Genomic DNA, 21,511 nt, shown 5'->3' on the forward strand with positions numbered 1-21,511 from the left:
CTCCCTCTCCCTTCCTCTCTGAAATCAATAAGAATATATATTTTTATTTTTAAAAAGCAATAAGGGTTGCTTCAATTTAGTCCTCCCCCTCTCCCCCATCATGTTTATGGTCATTGCAATTGAGACCGACTTTAAACAAGGTTCTTGTAAATATGCTATGATTGAGTGTAATGAAACTTCATCTTAATTGTGCTTCATCTGTTTAAAGAATACCTACCGGTTTTTCTGGTCATGGAATTTACTTCCTAATAAATCCTAGAGACAAAACGAGATCAGTATGCAGATAGAATATACAAGTGCTATGACAGGGTAATCGCAGGATGGCCTGGGCCCACCTGATGGCAGTCCATCCTGTAGTAAAGATGGAAGGGAAGGTCAAGGAAAGGTCCCGGAAGAAGTAATACATAGTGAGGACCTGAGGGACTAGGTGGCATGTCAGAGACTGGAGCGGGCTGTTCCAGGCAAGAGGAACATCGTGTATAAGGGACGGGGTGGGGGTGGGGGTGAGGGGGGGGCGGGACAGCTTTGAGAACAGAAAGTAGCCCGGTGGTTACAAGTGTACATTGTGCCAGATCGTGGAGTAGATCATACTCAACAGTTTGGATTTCATCCTGAGGGCTTGAGAAGCCTTCAGGGAGTTTTAAGTAGCAGGATGACCAGCTCAGACCTGCTTTTTTAAATGATAACAAGGACCGGAGATCAGATTGTGCACAGGAGGACATTGAGAGAGGGAGGCCGTGTGTGTGTGTGTGTGTGTGTGTGTGTGTGTGTGTGTGTGTGTTTAGGGGGGAGGGTGCAGGGAGGGGGTGCGCAGTAGGGGCGTGAACGCGCAGCACTGCCAGAAGAAACAGACTTGTTCAGGAGGCGCGAAGCAGGCAGCACAGCCTTTCATTTCTGGAAATGCAGGGACTAGGTAACCTGACAAATACTTCTGCCACAAAACTCCCAGAAATTCTGCTTAAAATATAATAGACATTCTTTTAAATGTATAACCGAAACATAGGAAAGTAAGGGAAATTTCCAGGGGCCAGAAAAAGAAAAGGGAACTAAAAACCAAATTGGCAGTTGTATCCACTCTTTTTCTTTTTTTAAATATATTTTTACTAGAGGCCCGGTGCACAAAAATTTGTGCACTTGGGGGGGGTGGGAAGGAGAGGGGTCCCCCAGCCCGGCCTGTGGCCTCTCGCAATCTGGGATCCTCGGGAGATAACGACCTGCTTGCTTAGGCCCGCTCCCGGGTGGCAGAGGGCAGGCCCAATCCCTAAGTGCAGCCCCTGGTCAGGCTCAGAGCAGGGCCAATTGGGGAGTTGGGGCGCCGCCCCGTCATGCACAGAGCAGGGCGGATCAGGAGGTTGCGATGCCACCCTCAGTCACACTCAGGGTAGGGCCAATTGGGGGGTTGGGGCACCGCCCCCTGTCACACTCAAGGCAGGGTCGATGGGGAGGTTGTGGCGCCGCCCCCTGTCACGCACAGAGCAAGGCTGATCAGGGGGTTGGGGCGCTGCCCCCTGTCACTCACAGAGCAGGGCCCATCAGGGGGGTTGGGGAGCTCCCCCCTGTCACTCACAGATAGGGCCGATAGGGGAGTTGGGGCACCGCCCCCTGTCACACAGAGAGCAGGGCAGATCAAGGGGTTGGGGCGCTGCACCCTGTCACACTCAGGGCAGGGCCAATGGGGAGGTTATGGCTCTACCCTGTCACACACAGAGCAGGGCCCGTGGAGGGGGGGGGCGGGGTTGGGGCGCTGCACCCTGTCACACTCAGGGCAGGGCCAATGGGGGAGGTTATGGCTCTACCCTGTCACACACAGAGCAAGGCCCATGGAGGGGGGGTTGGGGTGCCACCCTCTATCACCCACAGAGCAGGGCCGATCAGGGAGTTGGGGCGCCGCCACTGTCACACTCGGGGCAGGGCCGATGGAGAAGTTATGGTTCTACCCCTGTCACACACAGAGCAGGGCTGATCAGGGGGTTGGTGCGCTGCACCCTGTCAAACACAGAGCTGCAGGGCGACTGGGGGATTGGGGAGCTCCCCCCCTTTCAGGCACAGAGCAGGGCTGATCAGGGGGTTTGGGCGCTGCCCCTTGTCACGCTGATCCCGGTGCTGGGAGCCTCGCTGCTCCGCTGATCCCGGTGCTGGGAGGCATATTACCCTTTTACTATATAGGATAGAGGCCTGGTGCACGGGTAGGGGCCGGCTGGTTTGCCCTGAAGGGTGTCCTGGATCAGGGTGGGGGTCCCCACTGGGGTGCCTGGCCAGGCTGGCTGAGGGGCTGAGGGCTGTTTTCCGGCTGGCAGTTGACTAAAAGCTCCCAACCACTCCTTGTTTTCTTTCTTTTTTTTTTTTATTCTGGGCCAGCTTTAGCTCTGAGGCCTCACTGCTGAAAACATGGATACAATGTTGTGGTCCGGGGCTGACTGACAGCCGGTTTTGGAGTTTTGTTTAGCTTCTTATTTGCAACATAGTACATAGTTTCTTAGAGTTGCAACTCAGAGGCCGGCAGCGGCAGGTGGGGAACATTGGAGTCTGCAGTCCCTGGAGCAAGCAAGCCTCATGTTAGCTTCCAGCTGCCTGGCTGCCGGCCGCCATCTTGGCTGACAGTTAATTTGCATAAGGATATGCTGATTAGCCAATGGGAAGGGTAGCGGTCGTACGCCAATTACCATGTTTCTCTTTTATTAGTGTAGATTGATTTCAGAGAGGAAGGGAGAGGGAGAGAGATACAAACAATGATGAGAGAGAATCCTCAAGCGGCTGCCTCCTGCACACCCCACACCAGGAATCGAGTCCACAACCTGGGCATGTGCCCTGACCGGAAATTGAATCATGACCTACTGGTTCATGGGTCAGTGCTCAACCACTGAGCCACACAGGTCGGGCTCTACCCACTCTTTAGTCCCAATAAAGATGAGGATAGAAGATGAGGCCCAACCAGGTAAAGAGTTGGAACTGAGGGCTTCCCCACCACCAAGCTTATCACATTGTCTCCCAGCCTAAAATCAGGACCAGTAAAACTATCTCAGTGAAATGATAAAACAGAAAACCATAAATCCCCTCCCCCCTGCGCGCACGCGCGCACACACACACACACACACACACACACACACACACACCAGGCAACAACAAGGCCTGTCTGCTCAGCTGGCTCAGGATTGGAGGGTGATTCAGAGATGCCTGTCTTTGCCTTCACCATGGGCTTGCAGTTCCATTTTACACCCTCTGTGGCTTTGGATCCTACATAAAAAGTTGGGCAGAAACTGTCCCTGGGCTACTTTTGCAGAAGCAATTGAAACACTACTCCACATAGGGAATACCCCTCCCCCCCCCCCCCCACACACACACACACACACTTTGAATGTGTTGGGCCAGAATAGAAATAAATTTTAGTGATGGTTTCCAGGGCAAACAAATGTCAAATGTACCCGACAGAGACTAGAGCTAGAAAGAGGAGACTGGAGCCGGTACTGCATTCACATTTATAGTAACCGTCCTTTTTTAAAGTGAATGCAAAGAAGACAGCTCATTCATCCATTCAGTAAAATTTTTAAAATTGATTTTTAGAGAGAGAGGAAGGGAGACGGAGAGAGAGAGAGAGAAGTATCAATGTGAGAGGGAAACATCCATCAGCTGCCCTCTGTACATTCCCTACCAGGGATCAAGCCCTAAACCCCGGCATGTGCCCTGACCGGGAATCGAACCAACGACCTCCAAACTGCTGAGTCACACCAGCAAGGGCTCAGTAAATATTTTTGAATGACACCTTCTGTGTGCTGTCCTGGGTAATGAGTTATCAACTAAAAATAGGCACCTTAGTCTGACACCTCAATAGAGAGCTGTCACTTTTGTTTCTCCTGGTTTGTTCACTAGTTTTCTTCAAAAAGTAAGCAACTTGGAATTTTCTTTGACTGGAGTACATTTATTTTTGAATAAATATGGGACTGAAGATAGATGGATAATGCCTACAGAAAGGATGAACCAGGATTAGGAAAAACTCAGACAGTCTTTATTAAAGAGTCAGACAGGTTCATTTTACAGTATATGTAAGTCGAGCCACTGTGCTATAAACCTTAAACTTATACTTGTATAGTAATTATATGTCAATAAAACTTGGGGGCAGGTAGTCATATAGGCCTCATATGATATGCTGACTCTACTGTGTGCCGTTGGTAAAGTTGTTTAACTCTCTGAGCCTTTTTTTTTCTAACTTATACATTGAGACTTTATGACCATTAAATGAGACACAAAGTTCTTGATATGATTGATAGCTGGCATGGGATCTACACATAATATTTTTCCTCTCTTCACCAAACAAACATTAAATATTTAGCACTGTAACTTGACCCATCATTTAAGCTGGACTTTGGAGTCTAGCTCCTATTCAATTTGGGGATGTTTATAGTGTAGGACAGAGATTTTCAACTGGTATGCCATAAGAATTTAAAAATATGCAAAACCTGACTGTTTAGTCAGGGCCATTGATCTTAGGTTGTCAAAATTTTAAAAATGACAACAACCAAACAGCTGTCCTGTGTGGATGAATCAGAATGATACCTATTGTTTTGGTGTGCCGCAGAGTTTTAGTAATTAGTTTACGTGTGCCATGAGATGAAAAAGGTTGAAAACGGTTGGTGTAGAACAATCCTTGGCCTAACATTGCCCCTGTACGGTGCAAAGATCATGAGTTGGATCTGTCTCCCCAGTTTAAAGTCTCTCTGACACCAGCGTTGGTCTTCAGCACATCCCTGCACCTTGCTAAGCTCCAGTTCTGTCATTGATAGAGGGGGCAGAAAGAATCTCTGCCTTAAATGGTAGTGTAAGGATTCAGTAGAGTTAGTCTGTGTAAAGTCTTCAGATCAGCCCCTGGATAAAAAGAGCTAGCTTCATATAGCACTTACTATAGAACTAAGGCATTTTAGTAAGCAAATAATCCCCCAAATAAGTCCTGTTATTTTATCCATTCTGCAAATGAAGTAGTGGTGACACAGAGATGTTACATATTTTGGCCAAGATCATATAGCTAGTAAGTGGTAGTTCTGGGACCTGGACCTGGACCAGCGGTCGCCAACCTTTCGGATCTCACAGACCACCAATGGTCTGCAGACCACCGGTTCGCGACTGCTGACCTGGATAGTGTAGATCCATATTCCATGCATTCTTTTTTTGTTTTGTTGTTAATCCTCACCAGAGGGTATTTCTTCCATTGATTTTTAGAGAGAAAGGAAGGGAGGGAGAAAAAAGAGAGAAACATTGATGAGAGATACATTGATTGGTTTCCTCTGGCATACACCCTGACTGGGACCAGGGTTCGAACCTGCAACCCAGGTACCTGCTCTTGACCGGCAATCAAACTGGTGACCCTTCTGTGTGTGGGTAGACGCTCTAACTGCTGAGCCAAACCAGCCAGAGCCATATTCCATGCTCTCAATATGTGAGCTGCTTCTTACAGTAGGTGCTTAGTAAATGATAGCTGCTGTTGTTGTTACTACTACTGTTATTATTAAGGCAATGCCAAGTGTTTATTCAATGAATGGAATAATATTTAAAGCTTACTATAGGCAGGGCATTGAGGAAACAAAAGAAAAGTATGAAATGTCTTCAGATGTTCTTCAACATGAAGAATATACATATAAGTTAATATGATGAGGTAACATTTCCCTCTTGGCTGGGTCGATAGAGATTGTCAGTAGAAAGGCTCCCCTTGTCTGCCATTGGCCCACTGCCCTTTGCCTGAGCACTTTGAGGGAAAATCGGGGTTCTCCAGGTGGGGAGCGACTCTCAGTGTGCCAGCTGGGAGAATGGGTGGCCTCTCTCGGGGGTGCAAGTACTAAGACCCTGGATCAGGGGCTTCTTCCCCTACACCCATTCCTACCTCTATCTTCTCTTCGTCTTTTTTCTAGAGACGGTTCTGACTTAATGCAGTGTTCAATCCTGAATCTGAGGGGCTTATTAACAGAAAGAGCTGACTTAATGATTTATTTCCTAACTGAATTAATATTCAGAGTTGTCAATGATCACGAATAATAGGAGGATAACATGTCTGATAAAATGGCACTTATGTCCCTGAGTTAGGGTAAACATTCTATGCCATTTTGCCATTTTACAGTTAGATTTTAATGTCAAAACAAAACGAAGCAAAAAAACAAACACATAAACGTGGTGGTACTTTGATTTTTTTTTTTTTAAGCAGTAACATCCTAGTGGGTCAACCTTTTTTTTTTAAATTTATTGATTCAGGTATTACATATGGGTCACTCTTTTTGTTCAGAGTTTTTCTTTAATATTTTTTACAAGTCTTCTTTCGTGGTTTATATTTTACTTTTAGCTTTATTATCTAGAATAAACAAGGAGGAGTTAGAAATCTGAAGCTGTTTAAACAGGGCGTGTGACAAGTTATAAGCCAGCAAACTTTGTGGTTCTGTTCACGAGCCTTGAGACAATGCTATAAAGTTCTGGCTCTTTTTGGGAGGCTGGAGGTTATGTATCGGGGGGTTAATAAATCACACTCACATTTATGTTCCCTGGAAAGCATACCTAGCCAAATCTCTTTTCCAACAACAGCCTGAACAGTCAAAGCAGACTTTGTGTGCAGGGGCAAACCACAGTCTGTCTGGGAGACAGTAGTCTATAGATTTTTATGTAAACATGAACTGCTTTCTTCAATGGAGGCTTTAAAGCCGAAGGCCTGCCTGAGCGCCCTGTATGGTAGGGTCCTATGGCCCTTGTTGGGAGAGTACATTTTGACCCATGTTCTTGGTCCAGGTTTTTTCTTCAAGCCCAGGAAAGCGCTGGCTCTGTGCCATCACGGCCTGGGAGGCTGCTCTGCTGGCTGTGGAGTGCCCTGGTATGAGCAATACCCAGTGTAAAAGAACAGTGACCAAACCCGTCTCGCGTGGCTCCTGGTTTGCCTTGGTGTCTTCCCTCAGCTGACTGGGGCGGCTTTGAAATGGATGGTAATCCTGTCTTTCTTCACTTTGTAGGAAAGACCAGAACTTGTTGTCTCCAGTGAACTGCTGGTATTTGCTCCTGAACCAAGTGAGGAGAGAAAGCAAAGACCACGCAACCTTGAGTGACATCTACCTGAACAACGTGATTATGCGCTTCATGCAGATCAGCGAGGATTCCACCAGGATGTTTAAAAAGGTACCCTCCGTCCGTCCTGCCGTACTGTGCTCTCCCATAACCGCTCTGCCTGTAGCCACAACTGAGAAGGGGCTGGTGCCTTGATTCCTTAACGGGGCTCAAGAAATATTAGGTAAAAAAAAAATAAATGTGTTCATATCCTACTGAAAAGTGAAGCCTGAGCAAGCCTACTTGTAGAGTTAAATCACTGAATCTGTGACTAAACAATGTGAGCAAATTTTTGAAATGAGGAGTGTCTGCCAGTCGCACCTCTGTCCTTAGAGACGGGCTGCCTGCAGTTAGGAAAAACCAAACCCAAGAGGAAGAGCTTCTGATTCGGTGTTTGGGGCTCACGCCTGGTCAGAGACTTGTGAAGAACGAGATAACCAGATGTGCTGCCCTCTCGGGAAAACGTTATCACAGTTTCTTCTGACTCCCACCAGGCCAGCAGCGGAGGCGGTGATGGAGTGACATGAAAAAAATTCCACAGAGCACAGAAAATTCTGTCCCTTGCATGCCAGCAAGCTTCCTCCTTCCCAAATCCATTAAAAAGGAAGAAGAAACTGGACTTTTAAGTCTTCTTATCATTACTACTAGTCCCAGCCAGCTCTCAGCAGTTGTTTTTTGTTGTTGTTTTTTTTTTAATTTGGACATTTTTGTTGAGAACAAGAACAAAATTGGACCATTTCCTTTGGAGAGAATGCAGCCACTTGCCCAGTTAGACTAGCTTTCAGTTTGTATGTTTGTAAGACAAGGGTTCGCCCCCGCCCCCGCCCCCACCTCAGCTTTGTACTAGGGGTGCGGTTGCCTATACCAATATCTGTACCTCTATTCAGTAAGTAATTATTAGTTTCAGAAAGTGGGGAAAGAACCAACTTGTGGATTAATGGCATATTTATGTTTCAAAGGGGCCCGTAGAACAAAGATGCAGTGTTAGGCAGGCCAGCTGGAAAACTTCTCAGTCATGTTTGATGTATCCACAGCAGGTTTCAGTTCTGACCTAGAAATGTAACTTAGCCAACTCCAAGTCCTCTTTTGCTCTAGTAATTTGGGGGGTGGGGGGAGATGTTTCAAACAAAGGAGAAATGTGAAAAATGTAACAAGACAATATTAATTAGCAAGACTATAAATACAAGAATATCCCGTGCATCTTTAAAAGTAGAGATTTAAAACAAATAGTTTAGACTGAGCCATGAGAGTGAAAGAAATTTCTCCTGCATCAGCCCTTTCAGCCAAGACCTCATTTGGTCAATGTTTGGTTTTGGTTTTTGTTTTTGAGCATCTTCTAGGAGCAGGAGATGGCGTTAGGTCTTGGAGAGGCTCTATAGATGAAGAAAAAACTAGTCCTCATTTATTTATCCATTTAACTAAACATCTTTAAAATGTCTGGCTGGGGAAGCAGAGTTAAAAGACATGTCCCTGCCTGCAGGGAACCCATTACCATAATGAACAGCTCCCCTGCTAAAGGGATGCTCAACTGCGGGGCTGGAAGGAAGTTCTTCACAGGGAAGGACACACTGGCAGTGAGGTCTGGGAGAAGGAGGTGGTGGTCAAGCAGACAAGGACAGTGACCTGTTCCCGGGAAAGCAAGAGCGTGGCATGTCCTGGGAAAGGAAAGAGTGTGATGTGACTGGACCAGGGATTGTATGGACATGAGTGATGGGATGTGAGGCTAGAAAGGACGGTCATATAAAAAGGGACTTTGTATGTCTTGCTAAGGTGTTAGGATTTGTATTTTGAAAATCAAAGTCAAGGCCTTGATAAAGTCGATAGAAACCTAGAGCTGAGAGACGCATGGATTTGGATGTGAATGCCAGCTCTGCTGCGTACTTGCTGTATGAGCTCTGGAGGTGATTCTAAAGGCCCACTCTCTGAGGGAGGGGAGGGAGGACTGGGCAGAGGCTGAGCCTATGGAAGTGCTGGACCTCGGGTGGCCCATGGGGGTTGTCTCATTTTTTGTCCCCTATCCAGGCAAAGGGCCTCGTCTTTGTTTTGCATCGTTGGATTTGAGCTGCCTAGGGGAAGGGCTAAGTAATCTTGGGATGGGGCAACTCCCTTTTGTGGAGGGTAAGTCCTAGAGAGGGATCAGCTGTGAGTCTCAACAGCCAGCAGCCAGCATTCCCAGTAGTGGTGAGAATCAGTTTCTGGCTCTTGAAGAAAAGGTCTGAAGGACGTATAGTCAACACACACACACACACACACACACACACACACACACTTGCATGTTTGCTACCTAGAAGTCTCTTCTTATCCTCTGGGAGTCAAAAGAATTACAGTCCTTGGAACTGCGGATTTATAGACTCCTGGTTCCTTTGGCTCTTAGTGGGTGAATGGCCTTCTCCTGACCATTGCTAACCGCTGGGAAGTTAATAGTCATTACAATTACAAATATCAAATTCAATCTTCTTCAAGTAAACCCAGCACACTACACACCCACCTTCCCATGTATATTACTGATGGAAAAGGAAGAAAGGGAGGCAGAGGGCAAAAGAGAAGGACTGGAGGTCACTGAAGAGCCAGGTCAGCCCCTGAGGACACATCTGTCTTCTGGAAGAGCAGGAAGCCAGAACCCTACCTATCAAGTCCCCAGATCTTCAGGTCCCTTTAGGTTAAAAAGCAAACTCATCACCAGCCTTCCCCTTTTCCAGTTCTTCTTCCAGCATGTGGTTCTGTCAGACGGAGAGAACTTGTCAGATCCCGTCGGAAGTGACCTTTAGAACTGCTATGGAGTCCTCAGTGAGCACAATGCTGTTCTTCTTGGGAAAGGATTTAAGACTTCCTCATTTCCCAAAAATCTTTATGGATCTCTAGCTAGATGCTGGGTTCAGCCTCTTATATCTTATTCAGTTCAGTCAGAGAGAATCCTTTACCAAACTGTAGAGTCAAATAAGAGTTCAGACCACATCATTCAAGGAGTGTTTTGGGGACCAAATGAGTATAATAATCAAGAAGGCACAGATAGGAATACCTAATTCTATGCATAGGTATAGGGAACAGCTTCAAGACTTAAAGATTAATCACATCAAAACCAGTTGTAGAAATAGTTGCCTCCACTTGCCAGAAGGTTTTCAACAGATAGAAAAAGTGAAGCTTTTTAAAAAGAATTTATTTATTTTATATATCTATATATATAACCTACACTAATAAAAGACAAAGATGCTAATTGACCGTACCTTCGCTACACCCATCAGCCAATCAGAAAGTATGCAAATTAACCCAACAAAGATGGCCGTTAAATTTGCATACTGCAGGTGAGGCTGGCAGCGCCCGATGCTGCCTGTGGGATCCGAGCCTCGGATCCGTGACCCGGCGAGGCGGGGCCGAGGGAGGGAGCCGAGGGTGAAGCGGCAAAGGGAGGGAGCGAGGCAGCGGAGAAGGGAGCGCTTCGCTCCCTTCTCTGCTTCGCTCTGGTCTCAGGAAGCCCTATTCTTGCAGGAATAGGCCCAAGGAAGCCCTATTCTTGCAGGAATCTTCCTGCAACGGGCCTCTAGTATATATATATTTGAGGCCCAGTGCATGAAATTCATGCACGGGTAGGGTCCCTAGGCCTGGCCAGCGATCAGGGCTGATCTGTGGGGTGACTGGCGGGGTGATGGGAGGGACCCCACTGGCACCCACCTTGTCTGGCCTGGGGCCTGCGGGCTGGGGGCAGCTCCTGTGTTGAGCGTCTACCCCCTGATGGTTAGTGCACGTCATAGCGACCAGTCATTCCCCTGGTTGTTCTGTCATTCAGTCGATTTGCATATTAGGCTTTTATTATATAGGATTTCTTTATTGATTTCAGAAAGGAAGGGAGAGGGAGAGAGAGGGAGAAACATCAATGATGAGAGAGAATCATTGATTGGCTGCCTACTGCACGCTCCACACTGGGGAACAAGCCCACAACCCGGGCATGTGCCCTAGGCTGGAATTGAACCTGGGACCCTTCAATCCATTGAGCCAAACTGGCTAGGGCAAAAGTGAAGCTTTTTAAAAACAAAAGCATTACCCAGCTATTTAAATATCGATTATTTCAGATTTAGACCTGTAGACTTGTACGTAAAGCTTGTTGATCAGAATAACATAGCAATTCATCTTGTAGACTTTGAAGTCAGATATTGTGGGTGTGAGTCTTAGCTTTGCTGATTAGTAGCTATGTGAACTTGGAAGTATTTATAAACCTCTTAAGCCTCAGTTTCCACAAGTATAAAATAGATATAATAACTTATTTCAGATAATTGTATGGAAGACTTATGGATCATACATGAGAAGCCACTTAGCCCAGTGTCTGGACTTAATACATCCTAACTAACTTCAAGCTATTATCTTTATTATTATGTCTATTGTGCACACGTCCACACACCAGCAATAATTATGTAATGTGAGGTTACACTAGACATTATACTGTGTGTCCTCATTCTAAGGAGAGACAACCCCCTGTGATAATCACATCCAGGTCACCACAGGGTATTGGTATATCACCTAAATTATGATATCCCAAACCATATTTGTAATTGGACTCTGAGAACTGCCCTCATAACTTCCTTGCTTATAGATGAATTAAAATTTTGGGCCTCACATTTCAACAATTAGTGGGAAATCAGAGACTAGCCCAATGAAAACCTGTTGGCCAACAACCCCCACTGCCTCTCAGTTTCCCCCAAAGCTGTTTCACAGGGGAGCCTTAACTCTGAGGCTTCATTGATTTCTTGATTCATTCAACCAAAATAGTTATTCAGTTCCAGACTCTTCATTATGTACGGACAGGGCGGGATTCTACTTCTACACTCTCAGGTTCTGCTTTGCCATTTTAGGAGATCAGAAATTGGAGACTCCTTGCACACAGGGGTTTGTTTCATTATCAGCTCTCCCTTCTCTCCCAAAGAACCAGGATTAATGGGGTGCCTCCTGCCCAGTTTTCCAGCCCTGCCTCCTGGCGTGATGAGACTTTGCTGCCTTCTTTCCATGACTCATGCTGAAGAAAAGAGTGTTCTGCATCTGGTTTGGTGCCACGGCCAGAAAATGTGCAGTTCATGTGCTACACACACACGAAGTAATTCATGTCAGCAGTCACAGTTACAAGAAAGACTGCAGCCAGCTTGCAGTAATCACTTTATTTAAGCACCTTATCACATGATCTCATTTACCAATTTTACGAATGTTAATAGAAGTATGTAGTTTAGAGGGAGCAACATAAAGTGGTAGTATTTGAATGTTACATTATCTCTGTGTGTTTTCAATTATCTTCAAGCCTGTCATTTCCCCGTGGATTGTTTTCAGATTATTAATGTTTTTATCTTTCCTTGGTTTGCATAAATATGTGTACAAGTATAATTTATTTTGCTTTTCACCAATAACAATGCTATCTGCATGCTACCACTTACTGAATTTTGACCGTACACTGACCACTGTGCTCTGCACTTTTTAAAATACATATATAGATTTTTATTGTTGACAGTATTACAGATGTCCCCCATTTCCCCCCCTTTATCTCCCTCTGCCAAGCCCTACCCCCCTGCCTCAAGGCCTTCACCACCCTACTGTCTGTGCCCATGGGCTATGCATATAAGTATATAAGTTCTTTGATTTATCTCTTCTCGTCCCCTCCCCCCCCTCACACACCACACACACACACACACACACACACACACACACGCACACACATGCACACACACACGGAGTTAATCAGTCTGTTTCATCCCTCCATGCCTTGGGTCTTATTTTGTGAGTCAATTCATTTTGTTCATTAGATTCCACAAATAAGTGAGATCATGTGATATTTGTCTTTCTCTGATTGGCTGGGCTCTGCATTTTTTATACATTGTGTCATGCATTCTCATAGCTGCCTAATGAACAGATATTATAATCCACCTATCAGGGACGAGGAAGCAAAAGGCTCAGAGAGATAAATTGTAGAGCCAGGCTAACTGGTATATATTCTTGTCTTTGTGCATATGTCTTAGACATAACTTAGATATAGTTACTATGATTCTTGGTGTTTTTGATGGTAACGAGAGATGTTACTCACTGTATAAGTCGGGATTTCGGAGAATTGGGTCTTGGCACTATGGTCTTGGCCCTATTTATTTCTTACGAAAATCCTGAGGAATGATAGTTCTGGATAAGGCAGCAAACTCTGTCAGTCATCTGAGTTCTAAGTGGGGATTCGAAGCAACAGAGACTGGCCCACGCCACTGAGAATTACTCCACTTAGGCATAACCGCCATAGGTTATCGGATTCAGGCTCACAGGAATTAAATTAACCTACTTTGGTCTTGATGATTATGTGGCCTAATTTGAAAGGAAGGATGACAGATTACTAGTGAGATTTGAACTTTGTATTCACCTTTTATTTTGCTCAAAGCCAAAACATATTTTACTTAAATACCCCAATAAGAAAGAAAACAAAGACATTTCCTGGGGGGCAAATGCTGTGTTTCCAATTAGATTATTTAAAATAAATTAATATTTAGAAAGATGTTTTAATATAAATTAGTAAATGATACCAGTCTATTTGAGATCTCTAAGTCTGACCTTATTTTGAAGGAAAGATCCATATGTTTTGAAAACTACTAATCTATATATGAAAGAAAAAGAGCCTATTTCTTTTTTAATATATAAACATATAGTCATTGTACAAACTTAGAAAATACTAAAAAATGTAAAAATGGAAATAAGGATTACCCACATTAGCACTACCTACTATAAATATTTTGGGCTATCTATTTTCAATATTTATATAATAAACATATGTGTCGTATACAAACATTACATTTATAGGTATCTTACAAAATTGAGATTTCATTGCATATAACTTGGGAACCAGTTCTTTTCATGTAAAATATTGTTAGTGTTCCCATGTCTGGAAACAGTCTCTTAAAATGGGATATTTCATCCCTATATAATGTTTTAATATCTGCACAGCCAAGTTATTTTCCTGTTGTTTGGACATCTAAATCTTTCACACATCTGTGATTTTCTTATTTTTATGCTACATCGCTTGAAGTAGAATTATTAGGTCAGAGGGTAGCATTAGAATTTCATGCTTTTGATGAAATTCTTACCTTTTGCCTTTCTGGAATAAATTTGTTCATGGCTGTGATTTGCCAATGAGTATCTATCCCCTGAACAAATAAAGTGACTATTTTATTATTTTAGCAGAGAGCTAGGCCGTGTGATTTAGCATGCTGATGCAACAGTAGTAAATAATATAACAGGAGGAACTTTTCCAAAGCATTTTAGTGCAGTGTAGCAGAAGAATTAAATGGTATGCTGGTGGCCTCCAGAGACAGCTTAATTATTGATGGGGCCTGGAAAAATAAGTGAGAATAGTTCGAGCTAACACTGCTAGCCGGTTCTCGAGTTTTATTGATCCTATGACTAGCTCATTTTTCTAGAAATGAATCAAAACCACGCTCATGTCTTACAATGTTGTAGGTTTCTGAAATATTTTAGAAACTATTTTTACTTTGTGTTTATGAATTGCTTACCAGGATGGCTGGCACATAGTAAGTGCTTAATAAATAGCAGTTGTTGGTGCTGCTGTTCTTACATTTGCATTGTTACCTCTATGGCCTAGTGACAGCGGGACATGTGTGACTCACCTGGGTATAAATGAGCTGGTGGGTGACTAGATAAGAGCATGCACTGTTGGTTCTGAAGCGTTATTAAAGACTTACAGGGGACACTAAGCAGGTGATATATGTGTGTCGCCTTGGAAAGTGCTATCATTTTTTAAAACCTGATGTCAGGTAAGTCGACATTTTGTCATGCAGCATAATGTGGCAGTACCGACACTCATGTTAGTAGTTGAATGCATAATTACATTGAGAATAGTTGTCTAAAAGCACTTGAAACTTATTTATGGTAAAAAAAAAATACCTAGAAGTATGTGGGCCAAAACTATTTTAAAGGGATTTCTCTGTTATTTTAATTTTCTTCTGTTTGTTTATCTGGTATTTTATATTGAACGTATTGTATAAGACATACAAGAAAACAATTATTTATTGTAAACTAAAAACTTGGCGGAGTACACCAGTCAGTGTTTACTGTAAAGAAGTGGGGAAACTATACCCATTAACTAACTCAGCCCCAAATGCTTTTTATTAATGGAAAATTAGCCTGTTCTCCAGGCACACTTGAAAACTATGCATTGTGTATGTAGTGTTAGGATGATTAAAATGAAGGGGGAAAAACATCATATCAGGGAACTTCTGAGCAAGGTGGCAGTTTGCACATGGGCTCCCACTGCCTTTCCTCCCAAGTTGTCTTTGAAATGACTAATCAAATATAGAAATAGGAAAAGCTGGAACAGTCCCTTTAACTTCAAGCAGATCCTAATACAGTGGGGCCTTGACTTACGAGTTTAATTCGTTCCGTGACGGAGCTCGTAACTCAAATTACTCGTATGTCAAATCAATTGTGAATGAGTGAGACACGTGATGTTGGGCTGATGTTGTGGAGTTCACTGTGACGTTCGCTGCACCAACTAGCAGTGGGGTATTTGAAGCTGGCTCGTAACCCGAATTTTAGCTCGCAACTCAAAGCAAAAAATCGTCCGAGAGATGGCTCGTATCTCGAAACAAAGCAAAAATCGTCCGAGAGACGGCTCGTATCTCGAAAAACTCGTTAGTCGGGACACTCATAAGTCAAGGCCCCACTGTACTCCTTTGCTCACTCTATTGGATCCCACCTCACTCTGAGTTGAAGTCTATAACCCTGTCTCCTTTTTCTATCTTTAGTTTCCTCTACAGCACTTATTCCTTTCTGACATAGTGTATATTTATTTAATGTTTGTTCACTTGCTATTTCCCCTCAAATTAGATGTAAGTTCCTGAGGGAAAGGACCTCGTCTTGTGCACTGAAACAGTGACTGGCACATAGTGATGCTCAGTAAATACTTAACGAATGAATAAATAGTGAATACTTACGGCTATATTAGAAATCAGAGATGAGTGTAATCCACATAACAGAAAGTTCAAGGCATTTTAGCAAGACCCAGTGTTAACAGGGCTGGATTTAAGCAACACTGTCATGTGCTGTCTACTTCCTAAAAAAGAGAGAAGTCAGAAAAGGGTGTCCCAGGAAACCCAAAAGTACTAGGGAGATTACAGAGAGGGTGAAGATTTAAGAAGGAAGTCCATAAAGTTCTTTCTAACTCCTGGGCTCACCCCTGAGCTGTACAGGTTGGGTCTGATCTTTAGCAGTATACCTACCCATGACTTGGAGAACTGAACTAAGGAATAGACTATTGCGTGGGTTTTAGACTGGCCACTGATTGGTACATATGCAAGACAGATCCAAATAGTGTTGGAAACAGAACTGACATAAAAACCACAACCCATCAAAGGCTGGTCAGAATTTACATCCTGAATCCAACTAGGTTGATTTCCTGATAAAACAAAAATATCAACATTCTACATAAGGTTTAAACAAGACCTAGATTCTCAAAACATAATCTTCAAAATATCTGAATACAATCCAAGAGTACTCAGTATACAAAGAACCAGGAAAACCTCAACTCACGTGGGAGAAGACGAGCAACAGACACCAATTCTGAATGACATAAACATTGGAATTATCTAACAAGGACCTTTATAGAAACCATGATAAAAATGTTCCAAGAAGTAAGGGCAAGCACTCTTAAAATGAATGGGAAGATAGAAAGTCCCATCAAAGAAATAGAAGATCTAAACAAATGGAAATTTTAGAACTGAAAAATACAGTGATCAAAATGAAAAGAAAAAAAACAAACAAACACAATTCACCAAATGGGTTCCATAGCAGAATGGAGATAACAGAAGGAAGAGTCTGATGAAATTCTGTTGATCTTAAAGACAGGAATTATCCAAACTGAACAACAGAGAAAAAAAAAGAGATTGAAAATAATAATAATTAGTGCCTCAGTAACCTTTGGGACAATCCCAAAAGTCTGCCATTTATGTCAGCAGAGTTCCTGAAGGAGAGGGAGAGGAGAAAGAGTGTGTGCAGAAAAAAAATATTGAAAAAGTAATTGCAAGAAAACTTCCCAAATTTGGCAAATAAAATAAACCTACATATTCAAGGTGTCAGCAAAACCCAAACTAGATGAATCCAAAGAAGTCCATACCCAGACACATTCTAATCACATCGAAAATTAAAGATAAAAATATATTGAAAGCAGCCAGGGGAAAATTGATCCATTAATTGTGGGAGAACAACAATTAGATGAATGTGGATTTCTCTATGCACTAAATGCCAGTAGCACCTTACTGACTGTGCCAACCAAAAGCACCTTCAGATGCTAACAAATATCCCTGGGAGGTGCAGAGGGAATTGGCCCTCATTGAGAACTGTTAATTCAAATTGATCCTCTTTTCTCCTAAACAGATTTTTAAAAAGATTTGCTTTTCCAATTTGATTTTTTTAAGTCACCTGGTTTACAATTCTAGAGTAAACTAACAAACATTAGTTTACTAATGGAGCAGGTCAAAAGGCCAGTTCCTCATTTGCCATAAAGAGGAATAAAAACATTGTTCAGCACCAGGTTTATTTAGGTTCGGTTATTTATAAAAGATCAGGACTTAATGAAGTTCCTTTTCAAAGAGCCATAGACACTGAATCCTTGCCCACTATCCTCATCCAAGAAGGAAATTGCAGTTTTAAGGAAAGAACTAATGAGGAGAGAACATTCCAACCATGTGTCTAGGTGTCTGCACTTGAGAACGGAGTTTACAGCAACCCGAGAACAGTGTTCGGGTTGCTAGCCAAGGTTTCTTACCAGTTGAAGACTCTGTTTGCTTCCACATGGTAGGATTCTAAAAGATTTTCAGCAGCTGCAATAAATGCCATATTAAGGGATACTGCACATCTAGCAAATATTTGAATTAAGGGACACGTGCGATACCTTGAATTATAGCAACCCAAAAATATGCAATTGTAAGGAGATACCGAATATGGCTGTCAGATTGACTTTAGTACCTTTTACATCTCAAAGGAAAAAATATTTTCTCATTATTAGGTAAGTAAGTAGAAACAAACAGATATTTTACCAACTAAATACTTTGTAAGCTTAACATAGGACTTCTAAAAATAAAAAATTTTGACACAGTATGTGTGAACTATTTAGACTGAGAAAAACCAGTGATGTTCAATAATTGATAGTAAATATACCATTTTTACTTTTTAAAATTTGATTGTTTCAATAGAACAGAGAATCATAATTGGCTAATGCATGAGCTTGAATAAACATGCCCATAAAAATTTCATCTCTTTAGGTCTAAAGATGGAGATTGCAAGGATTGACTAAAATAATTCTCTTTTATTATTTGGCAATCCTATATAATAAAAGCCTAATATGCTAAGTCTCTGGCCGTCCAGTCGTCCGTTCAACCAATCAAAGTGTAATATGCTAATGATATGTTAAGGCTGCTCAACCACTCACTATGACATGCACTGACCACCAGGGGGCAGACGCTTCAACCGGTAGGTTAGCTTGCTGCTGGGGTCTGGCCAATTGGGACTGAGCAAGATGGGCTGGACACTCCCTGGAACCCTCCCGTGGTCCCTCCCTGGCTGACCAACCTCATGCATCCCTCCCCGGCCCCAATCATGCACCGGTTGGGTCCCTCAGCTTGGCCTGCGCCCTCTCGCAATCCGGGACCCCTTGGGGGATTTCAGAGAGCCAGTTTCAGCCTGATCCTACAAGCCAGGTCAAGGGACCCCACTGGTGCATGAATTTGTGCACCGGACCTCTAGTCCTATATAATAAAAGGCTAATACACAAATCGACCAAACGGCAGAACAACCAGTCACTATGACATGCACTGACCACCAGAGGGCGGACACTCAATGCAGGAGCTATCCCATGGTGGTCAGTGGGCTCCCACAGGGGGAGCGCCACTCAGCCAGAAGCTGGGCTCACAGCTGGTGAGCACAGCAGCAGTGGCAGGAGCCTCTCCCACCTCCACGGCAGCGCTAAGGATGTCTGACTGACGGCTTAGGCCCGCTCCCTCCTAAGCCATCAGTCAGACATCCCCTGAGGGCTTCCAGACTGTGAGAGGGTGCAGGACGGGCTGAGGGGACTCCCCCCCCCCCCCCAATGCACGAAGGGCCTCTAGTCCTATATAATAAAAGGCTAATATGCAAATAAACCGAACGGCCGGTTGCTATGACATGCACTGACCACCAGGGGGCAGATGCTCAATGCAGGAGCTTCCCCCAGCCCGCAGGCCCCAGGCCAGCCAAGGCGGCCCTGATCGCCAGCCAGGCCTAGGGACCCTACCCATGCACAAATTTCATGCATCGGGCCTCTAGTATCATATTTCCATTGAAAAGTCATGACAAATCCACTGTAACTTCTTTTCTTTCCCTTTTCATTTTTTCCCCTGCACCTTACTGAGACCAGCTTTCCTTTCCAAAACAGAGTAATCATTCCATTTCATTATTCATTCAACAAACCTTTATTATCATTATGTGGCAGGCACATACAATGATGAGTGCTAAGGTCACACAAGTAAATACAAATCCTTAATTGGTACCCAAAGGAGATTATAATTAAGTTTGTGGTTAAAAGAAAAGAACTGCAGAGGTAAAAACTGCATTTTAAATTGCTAACTGCTCTTACAGAGATAGGGCCCAAGACCACACGAGCTCAGAGGAGCGAGTAAGGTACTCCTAGGAAAATGGGGAAAGGCTTCACACATTTAGAGGAGCATTTGATTAAAGTCTTAAAACATGGGAGATTTGCAGAGGAATTAGGGGAAGTGCATTTTTCTAGACAGAGAGAACAGCAAAGAAACGATCTTGGAGTTCTGAGAAGATGGGTACAGGTGGGGCTCTTGGTGGCCCCGTGTATTGAACTGGTAACAGTATTGAGTGGTAGAGATATGTTGCCTGGACCAAAAGCTCACTCAGTGACACAGCTGGCTGGGTTAGGAGTGTCGCCTGTAGCATGGGAAATAGATGTACATGTGGAATAACCCGCTCTCTGAGATCCAGAAAGGGTGGACCCAGGTTGGGGAGGTGCAGCTAGATTTATGATGATCAGTTTGAGGATCTAATCAATGAAGGAAGCCAAGGGAGATTTTTAAGCTGGGATATGGCATAACCAGCCTTGTTTTTCTAAAGCATTCTGAAGAGTAAATGGGTTCAGAGGGAAGGGGTTGGGAGGTGGGAAGAGATAAAGCAAAGAATTTATATGCATTTATGCATAGCCTATGGACAAACAATAGCTCAGGGAAGGCCTGGGGAGGGGGCAGGAGCAGGGAGGAGGGGGGTCAATGGGAAAGAAGGGGGGACATCTATAATACTTTCAACAACAAAGATAAATTTTTTTTAAAAAGAATAAATTGGAATTGGAAGAAATTGGTCTTGAGGACCTGGTGAGGAAGCTGTTGCATAATAATCTGTTTATTTTTGCTCTATTATGAATTATGGCCAGAGAGCAGATCCATACTTACAGTGATACCGCCTTCAAAAATTTTCATCCATGTAAATTAAGGATGAATTGAATGCTGTTGCTCTTTCATAAAAGGTCTTTGGCAGTTTAATACCAGAATATTGCTAGTCAGTCCATCCTAATCAGATTTTCTTAAGGCTTCTGCTCCTTTAGCTGATGGCGCTTTAGCTTAATGGAAAAGGAAGAAGGGTGTAATAATTCCAAGATCCCCGGGTTTGCAGTGACTGTACAGACAGGTTTGGCTGCCTCCACAAAACAAGGCAACTGTAAGTGACCGCAAGTCGCTGGGAGATGTGTGTGCCTCCTGATCCTCCCAAGATATTAGCCCCCGCCCCCTGAAGTATAAAGTGCCCTTTTAATATCCCTAGCTACAAGACAATGAACAATTATCTGGGGAGCAAGGAGAATTCTCTCTCATTTCTTTAAACTGTCATATAAGGAATAGTTGAAGTTTCTGGGAATATTTAGGACAGAGAAAGAAAGCCTGAGCTAGGACACAGTAGCTGCCTCAAGTATTTGAAGACCTGTCCTAGAGAAGATGGCTTAGATTAACTAGCTCTGTGAGTCTACAGGAGGTAAGCCCAATTAGGAAGACCCCAGGAAGACCTAACATTTACTGTAGTCTGAAGTCAGCCAGGGCCAGCCTAGAATTAGAGTTCTGCTTGGTTGTATCTTTGCAGTGTTCTCTGGAATGGACATCAGGTGACCCTCCTTGGTATAGTACCTCAAACACAATGAAATATTCCATAAATTGTCTTGGATTATGATGAAGTGACTATCTCAGACATGCTGACTTGAAAGTTGATACGAACAGACTATTGCATCAGTATTTAGAAAAACGAAGGATGACTTCATGTGATGAAACAAAGTATGACTTATGGGAAATATTTTTTCTATTCCTTAGGCTACCTTTACTTAAATCCATTGTTAATTTTATAGACCAATTAACCAGTTCTGAAATGGTATTATTAGTAT

At 43.5% G+C, this 21,511-nt stretch overlaps 1 protein-coding gene across 4 annotated transcripts in view; it reads left to right on the forward strand.

The window, feature by feature from the left end:
• SRGAP1 (SLIT-ROBO Rho GTPase activating protein 1) overlaps positions 1-21,511 on the forward strand; it is a 257,728-nt gene that overhangs the window by 115,700 nt on the left and 120,517 nt on the right. For 3 of the 4 annotated variants that reach the window (XR_002831209.1, XM_006096847.3, XM_006096848.3), the window contains exon 3: positions 6,978-7,140. Coding sequence is in view for 2 of the 4 variants with exons in the window: in XM_006096847.3 (XP_006096909.1) it covers positions 6,978-7,140 (163 nt within the window). In the remaining 2 variants the exon portion in view is untranslated. Of the gene's footprint in view, positions 1-6,977; positions 7,141-21,511 lie in introns of those variants that run through there. The other variant, XM_023760672.1, reaches the window with a different exon arrangement.

Source organism: Myotis lucifugus, unplaced genomic scaffold (assembly GCF_000147115.1).
Source record: "Myotis lucifugus unplaced genomic scaffold, Myoluc2.0 scaffold_189, whole genome shotgun sequence".
Taxonomy (NCBI): domain Eukaryota; kingdom Metazoa; phylum Chordata; class Mammalia; order Chiroptera; family Vespertilionidae; genus Myotis; species Myotis lucifugus.